The 10,515-nt window shown below is 42.8% G+C and overlaps 1 protein-coding gene across 1 annotated transcript in view; it reads left to right on the top strand.

The window, feature by feature from the left end:
- LOC102377127 (protein FRA10AC1) overlaps window positions 1-10,509 on the top strand; it is a gene marked incomplete at its 5' end in the record, with an annotated part of 55,928 nt that extends 45,419 nt beyond the window's left edge. The window contains 3 exons of the mRNA XM_006029436.2: window positions 497-535; window positions 4,580-4,664; window positions 6,617-10,509. Of these exons, the coding sequence (XP_006029498.1) occupies window positions 497-535; window positions 4,580-4,664; window positions 6,617-6,659 (167 nt within the window). The remainder of the gene's footprint in view (window positions 1-496; window positions 536-4,579; window positions 4,665-6,616) is intronic.
- Window positions 10,510-10,515: the final 6 nt, after the last annotated feature.

Genomic DNA, 10,515 nt, shown 5'->3' with positions numbered 1-10,515 from the left:
ACTCTTTCCTGCCTATGCAGGGGGTCGGACTCGATGATCTATTGAGGTCCCTTCCGGCCCTAACATCTGTGAATCTATGTATGTACCTGGATTTCACTGCTTCATTAACTGGATTGTATTGGGAAACGTAAAAGGGGAAAATGTCCAGTACCCTTTAGTGTTTTGAAGGAAGAGCTGTCAAAGAATGGGGACATAACCCTGTATATCTGAAAGAATGCTGAAACGATCAATCTCTTGAGGTTTGTGGTTGCAAGTTTTGATAATGTTGGATAACGCTATTGACATCACAGATCACAGGATAACCTGCTTTGCTTTAAACTGATGACCCTTGTACTCTTGTAGAAAAATACTTCTTTACTTCAGTGTTTGCATTATTACTCTGTGCGTGTCCACATGTGCATAATTTATATTTATGTGGTCATAAATATACCCTTGTAAAATATTTTAAACACCTACAAAAAAGGCAAATTATTTGTAAATGCCTTTTTCTTTTCAGATCAAGTTTCCTCAGGAGATTCAGATCATTGTGATGAAGGTAAATGGTTTTATATGGCTTTCTAATCTTTTTAAATAACAATTGATTTGTCCTTGGTTTAAATTTAGTTCATCAGCCATTACAGTCTGCTTACAGTGACATGAAAAATATTGTGTGAAAACAGACATCTGAGACTTATGACAAAAAGATGACATTTAAATGTATGGGAAGGATCAATTGTAAACTTAGGGAGATTTCAAAACTGGAACCCTATTGAAATTTACAGAAAGGAAAAATGTGAAATCTGAGGGAAATGCAATAGAATTGAAATGCGTGTAAAATCATAGTTAATTTTTTGGAAGAAAGAATAGAAAAATGAAAGGAAATATTACACTATTGACTATAGGGGTTTTGTTTATATATACATGCACATACTATCTTATAGTAGTAATGCTGTGCTTCTAGTAATAGCAGAATAGTAGTAGAATAGTAATAACACTGTACTATTAAGCATACACTAGTAGAATTCTCAGAAATTTAAAAAGTATGTACAATAGCTACACAAAATAGATAAGAGAACTGTGTAAGGACATGACTTGCTCAATATGATCTAAGGTTAAACCAAAGTCCAATATAGTTTGTACCTGATCTATTTCAGAGAGCCTTCTGGTACAAAGAAGAAAGATAGGTCCTAGTGCCTATTTTGGCAGTGGTGCACGCCACTAATTCTGCTGTCTAATAGCTGTTTTTGCTAAAGGAACTTTGCCCTCCTAGGTCTCCTAATTTCTTGCTGCAGCGTATTTGAAAAAGACTGATACCTCCTATTTACCTAATCTTCTTTTTTAATATAGGATTTTGGGTGTTCTCCATACTTTTTATTACTCTGCTAAACACAGTGGGTGCTTTTACACATATGCTTTATTGTGGAGGAAACTAATTGGCTCCATTGCAAAGCGTCACAGTCTACACATTCACCAGTATTAGGGTGCAGTGAACTAATTAACTCTGCTGTAAAATAGTACTATCACATGTTGGAGTAATTTACTGTGCTGAAATGCATGTGTAAATGCTGACCGTGGGTGTAAATTACACCCAGTCAGACCGCCAGCCTACAGCCTCTGTTGCCTCAGCTCAAACTGTTACTGTCCCAAGTGCATGTGTAAATGCTGCTTCCAGGAGGAGTTTACTTTAGCTCAAACTGCTCTGGAGTTTATTACTTCACATTAATTTCACACGTAGGTGTACCCAGTGATTCCTGAAGTTGTTCCCTTGCTCCTCAGGGTCAGACTTTAGGCTGCACCTGGTGATGCCAGGAGGGAACCATAGGGGTCTCTTTCCTAAGTATGTTAGATGGAAGTTTTGGTTTAAGAACTCTAATCTTCCTTCCACCCCTATTGGGGTCTGATTGTAATTATTGGGCATGTCTACACGTTCATTTAAGTGCAACTAAATTTAATGTTTATTAAGCTAATGCACATTAAATGATTTTTGGCAAGTACACGTGCAGGGACTGGGCATTAATGTGCTTTAACTAAATGTACCTAAATTTGATACCTGCATTTACAGGTATCAAATTTAGGTACAATTAGCCTAATTTCGCCATTTTTAATGCACATTAAGGGCGTGCCCATGTAGACGCATGCCCGTAATGCTCTTTAAGTTAAGCTAATGCGCATTAACACATCTCATATAGATACACTCACTATTATTATATTTTGAGCTTTAAATTGTAAAACTGTAGGTGCATGTAAGCCAGGAGAATTTCTCTACCATATTACAGTTTTTACTCAGTTGATATAAATCAGCACTTGACTCAAATCTTGCATTTTTATTTCATTCTTTTATCATCCTGATTCAAAATACAGTAACTCTAGATACCTACATTGGTCTCTACTGGTGGGAGTAAAACAGATCAGTTGAGTCTTGATGCATTTGCCAGTGTGTCTGATTTTTATGTATCATATCTTTGTTTTTAAATAATTAGACACTTATAATTCTCTCTCTCATCTTATGAGGCTGTGTGCACCAATGCAGACTAGGTGCTGCATTACTTTGTTTAATTTTAGGAACAGAGTGTTGACACAGCTGTTGACACAAGGATCAGTGTTGTGGAGCAGAGTCCATGGCGATGCCATGTCAAAGCAGTAATGTTTTTCTTAAATAGCTAATCTTAAAGTAACAGTTCTGGTTGTCAGGCAACTAGCTTGTCAAATACTTTTGCTGTATCTCTGTTGCTGTCCTTGGGATGGAGATCAATGAATAATGATACGGCATTGTTTCTATGCAGTATTGTATATCCTTTCTATACCTACTGGAAATAAAGTAGTAGACTTCAGCAAATATTTCCATTTATTGTAGAAAAGGACAGGTAAGGTTGCTTTAATTAGAGGTGCACCAATATATTGGTCACATATTGAATGGGCACTGGTAAAAGAAAAATTAACATGATCAGCCATTGGCTTTTTTTGGCAGGTGTAGCCAATAATGTCACTGATAAATGCCGCATGCATGCATGCAGCCAGGAATGCAGCCTGACAGCTTGGAGAGCAGAGTCCTGCTGGCAAGTCTGTGGGGGGAAGTGGTGGGGGGGCAAATCGAGGCCCCCATTCTGAGGGAGGGAGTGGGGCAGGCACTGCTCAGTCAGGATGGTGAATGCTACCCCAGGACTGGGAGCAGAATGGAATCATGGGTGGCTTGCTCCAGGGGGGACTCTCTGTCGCTGTGCACACCCTGGGGGAGGCATGGGCCTCCCTGGATTTGTGTGGGGTAAGGGTGGGCTGCCTACTGTGGGCTCAGGGCCAGGGGCTGTGCCGGGCTCAGGGCCAGGGGCTGTGCCAGCCTCTTCCTAGCAGGGGGCCTGGGCCAGGGCTGCTGTTGGAGCGGACTGGGGTGGGACATGCTCAACTGTGCAGGGTAGGCAGTGTTGGCAGCACTGGGAGGGGTGGCTGTGGGGCATTTTGGGGTGGCTATAGCCTCCCAGGCCCTCCCCAGTGCTGCCCCTGCTCAGGGCACTCTGGTCTGCTGCCTTTCCTTTGGGAGCCCCCTGCTTCAGTGTGGGGCTCCTGAGAAAAAGACAGAGCAGAGTGCCCTGAACAGGGGTGGCACTAGGGGAGAGCTTGGGGGGCTGTAGCCACCTCAGAATTCCCCATAGCTTCCCCTGTAGTCACTTCTCCCAGTGCTGCTGCTGCCCACCCCACACAGCTGAACCTGCCCTGCACCGGTCCCACCTGCTCTGAGAGCAGCCCTGGCCCAGCCCCCCTGCTGGGAAGAGGCTGGCACAGCCCCTGGCCCTGAGCCCACAGTGGGCAGCCTGCTGTCGCCTCATGTACAAATTGGGGGGGGGGCATATGCCCCCGATGCCTCCCTCAGGAGTGCATGCAGTGTTGGGGAGCCACTCCTGCCTGTGCTCCCTGGATGAGATGCCCATGGCTCCACCCCACTCCTGGCCCTGGAGTTGCATTTATTGCCCTGGTTGGGCAGTGCCTGCTCCTACCCTACTTCCTACCTCACTGTAGGAGCCTTGAGCTGCACTTCCATGCCCCCCCACCCCTACAGACTTACTGGCAGAATGCTGGTCTCCAAGCTGCTGGGCTGCTTTCCTGTAAATCGGTTATCGGAGCAGTATCGGCTGATATGGCTGGTTAATAATCAGCTATTGGTTTCCGCCAAGAAAATCATTATCGGTGCAGCCCTAGCTTTAATATTTAAAGAACACGAGATAATTAAAAACTTACAAAGCCTACAATGTTAGGCCTGGAATATTGTAGCCATGCTGGTCCAAGAAATATGCAAGAAGGAAATTGAGCCCTGAAAACTTAACTGAACCCTTTTTTGATGTCTTTCATGTATCTTGAATAATGAATGTTGAATTTAATAATGTAGGAAATAAGTTCTTTTGTTCTTCATTTATTTAATTTTTGAGGTAGACATGCTGTTGTCATCTACTGGGAAACTGTACACGCATGCTGCAAATAGTTTTTTATATTAATTGTGTTTAAAAATATATTTTGTTTCACATACATTTTCTAGTGGCCCAATGTAAAATCAGATTAAACAGTTCTTTGAAAATTAGTTTTCTTAAAGTATTTTTTAAATGTTTAATAGATCTAGACAACAGTGATGAACAAGATGGTCCTTCAGATGCTGACTTTTGGAAAGGTCCTTTGCAAGAAACAGATGAAAAATCACAGTAAGTTCTGATGCCAGTAGGTTGTATACCTTATAATTATACTTATTAAAAAATGTGGCTTTATTTATACATTTCTTCAGGTTTTTATTATAACTATTCCAACTTTTAAAGTCAATGCCAAATCCTCTTCCCTTCACCAAGCACAATAATGTACTCCTGGAGAGAGGGAAAGAGGAGACGTGTGAAATTTGGAGAAATTTTCCTATCTCCCAGTGATGAGGCTGCAATAGAAGCTCCAGCCTACAGAGATCAGTAGAATAATATACAAGACCTGGTGGCCTTAGCAGTTAACAAACACTAAGGGATAAATCTTGTTTTATCCTCACACACCTTAGTATCCTTACACACCTTGAAGTAGCAATTTTCTATCTGTGGTAGAGTAGGTTGAACCTGTGTGTGTACTTTCTGAAAATAAATTAGTGGTAGTAGAGAAGAAAAAGGCTTCCCACTTTTTTTTGCTGAATAGCCTAGTGGTTAGAGGACTGGCCCAGAGAGTGGGAAACCCAGGTTCTAGCCCCTCCCTTGCCAGAATTGCAGCTTCAAGCCCCCTCTGGGTATTTCACCAAAGTGCTCTAACTACTAGGTCATAACCAAGCATTCTCCAGCCCTTGTATTGAAACTGGCCCATTGCACCTTGCAGTTATTGGATAAATGGATAAATAGTATTGGAATAATTTCTGCCTTACTGGCAGCAGGGGCCCAGGGTAGAACCCAGGATCCTCTTCCTGCCAGCACAGCATCCATACTGCTGAGCCAGCCTCCCTCTGACTTTCTCTTGGTCCCACATTTCCTCCCCTCCTGGCTGCCTAGTGGGCCAACCTCAAGAAGTGGGCTAGAGAGTGCTGTGAATAAAATGTTGCTGTTCTTGCCCCATTTAGGCTCAGAACCTAGGGCTGCTTCTTTTCCAGTGCAACAGCCACCTGACTGAGCCACCCTTCCTCTGGCTTGGTCTCCTTCTGGGCAATGTTGTGGCGTTCTGTAATCTGTTGTTTAGGGTACATTGCTGGGAAGCAAGAGATGCAAATTCAGACCCCGTCTGGGAGTGTACTGGGAGGAGGGACAGAACATCTGGGTTTCCTGCTCTCTGGGCAAAGTGCTTTAGCTTCTGCACTGTTTGGCTAAAAGGTCAAATAACTGCTAGTCATGGCTTTTCTGCAACCAAAATGTTGGGACTTTCAGGGCAAGCTTCATGGAATCCTAACTGTGCATAAGAGCAAAACATTACAGTTATGTGGCTATATGATTGCCACTAAGGTAAGCATGCCTAAGCAGGGTTTAGCCTTAAGAGATCTATTTTGAGAGCTAATCTGGGTTAGTGGCAAATCAAGAAATGTCAGGTTATGGATAATAGGAATAAATAGAAATGTAAACAGCCACCTGAACCCAGATAGATACATTGTTTCCCATATCTGTACTTCCCCACAGATGCTTATCAGCAAATGGTGGACTCTGAGAGCAGGTGCTCTAATGTTTTATCCTTTCTGTACCATGCAACCTAATGCTTGATATGATAAGAGTAAAACAGGGGTGTGCATTTATTTCAGCTGGAGGGCCGCTCAGCAACTTCTGGTGAGCTGTTGAGGGTCGAAAGGCACCTCCATCCCTTGACAGGTGCCCCGTCCCCTGGTTGTCATCTTGGTACTAGAAGTCCTAGGCTAACCCCTGACCTTTGTTACCAGAAGTCCCTCCCCTTGCCTCCAGAAGCAATCCTTTTGGGAGGCAGGGCTTGCCATATTGGAACCAGAAAACCCCCCTAAATCATATACTAAAAATCAAACAAATAGCATATCATAATTTTATTTTTTTTAAATGTTGTTCTGTTTTATGTGTTTGCATAGTTCATCTTATAACCACATATTTTAAATTTTTGCAGTAAAAGGAGTTAGATGCTTTGTGGTTACAAATTAAAGCACTTCATTGTTTGACAGATTTTATTTTCCTTTTTCTTATAGGGAGGAAGAATTTGATGAGTACTTTCAAGACTTGTTTCTCTGAAACTTCCTGCGGAACCCTAGGTTGAATTCTCCTTGAATTTTCTTATTCTAGTATGGGTAACAAGGCAGACGTAGGATTCCAAATGTTTTTTGGTTTTCTGTTGAAGTACCATTAAAGGCTATGCTTTGCAACTCACTGTCCATTGATGCACACTTTCATTTATGTAGAGCACACTGGGGTGTGCTCAGGTATAGCCAATTGCAGGACTGGAGCTTAAACAATTGAATATGATACCTTTATATGTTCATGAAGAAGGAAATGTAATTTCTGTTCAACTGGGTTTCCTTACCAGAGGGCATGTCTACACGAAACACTGAACTGCGCAGTAGGGTAATTTACTGCACAGTACATGCACACGTCCATACATACACACGCTTACTGCACAGTAAAAACCCTTAATCGCAAGTAAATTGATACCTGCAAATGCAGGTATCAAATTTACTTGCAGTTAGTTACTGCCCAGTAATGCACGTGTAGACACGACCTGGGAACAAATTTGTTCCCAGGTCAGTCCTGCCAGCAGGGAGCCGGCTTAAGGCTAGCCCTAGGGCTCTGGGCTCAGAGCCTCTCCTGACCCAGGGCTGGGCTGCCTCTATGGCAGCTCCTGCCTCAGGCCTTTAAAAGCCTGCAGGCATTTTGAGCCTTGGGGCACAATGGCAGGCAGCCTTAGGCAACTACTGGCCCTGTGACTACCTGCACCAGCCTGTCTGCACCCTGGCACTGCTGCCTGGCACTGCAGTGCCATGCGCCTGCCAGGCCCATGTCCAGGCCTGCAGGCTGCTGCAGGCTCCAGCCAGAACTGCCAGCACCCAGGCTCAGCTGCAGGCAGCTTTTGACTGCCAGGGCTAGCTCCACCTGCCTGTAGCCCAAACCCAGTAGTCAGCCTGGGGCCTGCAGGTGCCTCAGCCATGCAGCTGTCAGTCCCATGCTGGGCCCTGTGTTGGGTGCTGCAGGCAGCTGCCCAGAGCCAGCAGTAAAGGGGCAGCTGCTTGGAGGCCCAAAGAGCTGGTGCGGGAGCCCTGATGGCAACGTCTTCACTGACACCCATGCTCATGTCCATGCCCACCATTCAGGGCCCCAGCTGGTTGCAGAAGGAGACTGGTGACCTTATGGTATTGTGAGAAGAGGTGGAGATGCAGTGCCACTTCAAGTGGGGCTCCAACACCCATGTCTATGTGGGGTGGTCAGGCCAGATGTGAGAGTGCAGGCCCAACCAGTTGGTGCAGCAGTGCCACATAAAGATCAAGGCCTTGTGGGGACAGTGGGTTGCCATCACCAACCACAATTGTTGGCTGGGGAGTACCTGTAAGTCCATACTCTTTATGTGACAGCTGATGGACATGCTTGCACCCCAGGACCCAGGCCACAGCTGTGTTGTATACAGCAACATGGGCAGCCTGCCTGAGCCCAAGCCCCTACCTGGTGGCCAGAGGTGGTGAGGCTGGAGATCCAGGAGGGTGACGGTGGCCCTGGAGCCTGTTGTCGGTGTCCGTGCCCGGGTCCAGCCAGGTGGATGAGGATTCATGAGGAAGGTGCATGTAGCAGGTGGGCAGGCCATCACTGCATGTCGAGGAGCCGGGAGGGACGAGATGGCCATGGACCAGCTGGCAGTCAGCGTAGCAGGGCCAGCATGGCGGCCAGCAGGAACATGGGGCACTGGTTGTCACTGCCAGGGGCAGGGGCAGGAGCAGCCATGGCATGGGGGGGAAGGCACAGGCGATGAGGAGAGCACTGCTGCGTGCTGTGCCTGTGCTGTTTATGCTGCTCCTGGCTAGAGAAGTGGCTGACCGGAGAGCAGCGAGTGGGGCTGCCTTTTGAAGAGGGCTGCTGGCAGCTGCAGCCAGAGTCTGGAGTGCTCCTCGATGGCAGCTGGGGCCGCAGATTTACTACCATTACCAGCAAATCTGCTCCCGCTTCCCTGCACGTGTAGATGCCTGTCCAACACTGTTTACTTGCGAGTAATTTATTCATAAGTAAACTCGTGCCACAGCAAATGCACGTGTAGACATTCCCAGTGTTTATCAATTTTCAGATACTTGAAGTACTTTCTTCCATATTGGGCTTTTTAACAGATGTTTTAAACCATAATTTAGGTGCATCCCAAAACCATTTACAACAAAACACTTCAATAATTTGAAAAGGAAATAATATATTTTTTAAATCACACTACCTGAAATTAATGGATTTAAAACAAATTCCTCGATCATGCAACCTTGAATATTCAAGTGTCTGTTTGTGTAAATGTTTTGGAAATAGCGTTAGAAAAGTTTCAAATTCTGTAGAACACATTTTGTTTGGATAAAGTAATTGTTTTCGTCCTAGAAGTAAAATGTGTTTTCTTTTTTATTTGTTTTATAAAATTTATCCTATTGTTACCTCTATTTTAAAAATTACTTTCAAATGAATGTTTAGTAATCCCTGTAGTCACTCTGTTCTTCATTCTGATTGTTAATTGAAATTTTCAGTTTATAATATTTGTTATAACAAGTAAAATACATAGGTTACAACTAAGAAAAGCATTCTTTTTAGCATCTTTAATTTCTGATCTCCTTCACAGTGAAATGGTTATCTTGCTTTAAAACATAATCCTGAGCACCCAAGATGAGAACATGCAGTTGAGAATCTTACTGTTCTTTCCTATTCAACTGCAGCATATTTTTAAACAAATTTTATCCTGTTTCCAAAGAAACAGTTTGCACAAAAATAATTGCAATGACAGCTGATTTATAAAGGAACGTTACTTCAGATATGTGCAATTTGTGTTCATTTAGTGAAATTTTAATTTTAAGTAATGTGGGGAGAATTAATGGATCTGTATTTTTAGGTAAGAATTGGCACGATAGATGTGACAAATTACTTGATATAGAAAACAGAGTTGTAGACATGGCTGTAATATAATTGTGAACATTATAATATATGTGCACAATTTGTATGGATGTCAACATATATCTATTTACATTTAATATTACTTAACAATTATATTTTAACAGTTCATGCATACATAATAGATAACAGTAGATAGACAGATTTAAGGTGTTCTTTAATAACAAATAAAGGTAGCTTGTGAATGCAAAGACCTTTTTTGGAAAGAAGATGGATTTCAAGGTTAATTGTCTTATCTTGCAAGCTTGGCTGAGAGCCAAATCCAGTCTTCAACAATCAGATTACAACTCTATAACTTGTCTGTAGGAGCTCTGGTAGAGTTTGTTGCTGTGTTTGCTACTGCAAATACAGTTGGCATGTGTATATAGTATACATATTAAATACATTTTTATTGAACACAGTTTAAATTTAAAATGTAATTGATAAAAATAACCTTGGAATATCCTCCTTGTATTTGCATTTACTATGGGAAAAGTATATATAATAGTGAATTTCATGGCACATTTGCTATATTTGACCTATATAAGTGGGAATATAACAAACAGGAAATTTTATGGAAGAACGTTTTATTTCTTGTTATAGTTGCACAGTATTCGTACATAGTTTATATTAGAACATTCTTCAGTTACCTCTTCTTAAGTGAGTCCTAGAGTGTGATGGGAGAGGTCAGAGTGGAGGGAGATATAGAGCACCATGGTGTGCATACAGAAAAATATGGGTGCTACCTGTGCATATTGAGATAAAAGTTGTTAATGAATAAACATATAAAAATAAATGCAACAAGTTTAATAATGGGGTCTTCATCACTTATTGCAGATCAGGATTGATGAAAGAATTCTGAAATGTTTCTTTCCTTCTGTACTCTGGAGGAAAATTTAACATACAATTAAAACATTTCTGGTAGAGGAAATCTTTTACCCTCCTTAGGAGGTGTTAGGGCCTGTCATTCAGTAGGACATATATATTTCTGTAT

Source organism: Alligator sinensis, unplaced genomic scaffold (assembly GCF_000455745.1).
Source record: "Alligator sinensis unplaced genomic scaffold, ASM45574v1 scaffold472_2, whole genome shotgun sequence".
In the NCBI taxonomy this organism is placed as follows: domain Eukaryota; kingdom Metazoa; phylum Chordata; order Crocodylia; family Alligatoridae; genus Alligator; species Alligator sinensis.
Note: the sequence above shows the minus strand (reverse complement) of the source record. Positions and strands in the feature narration are given on the sequence as shown.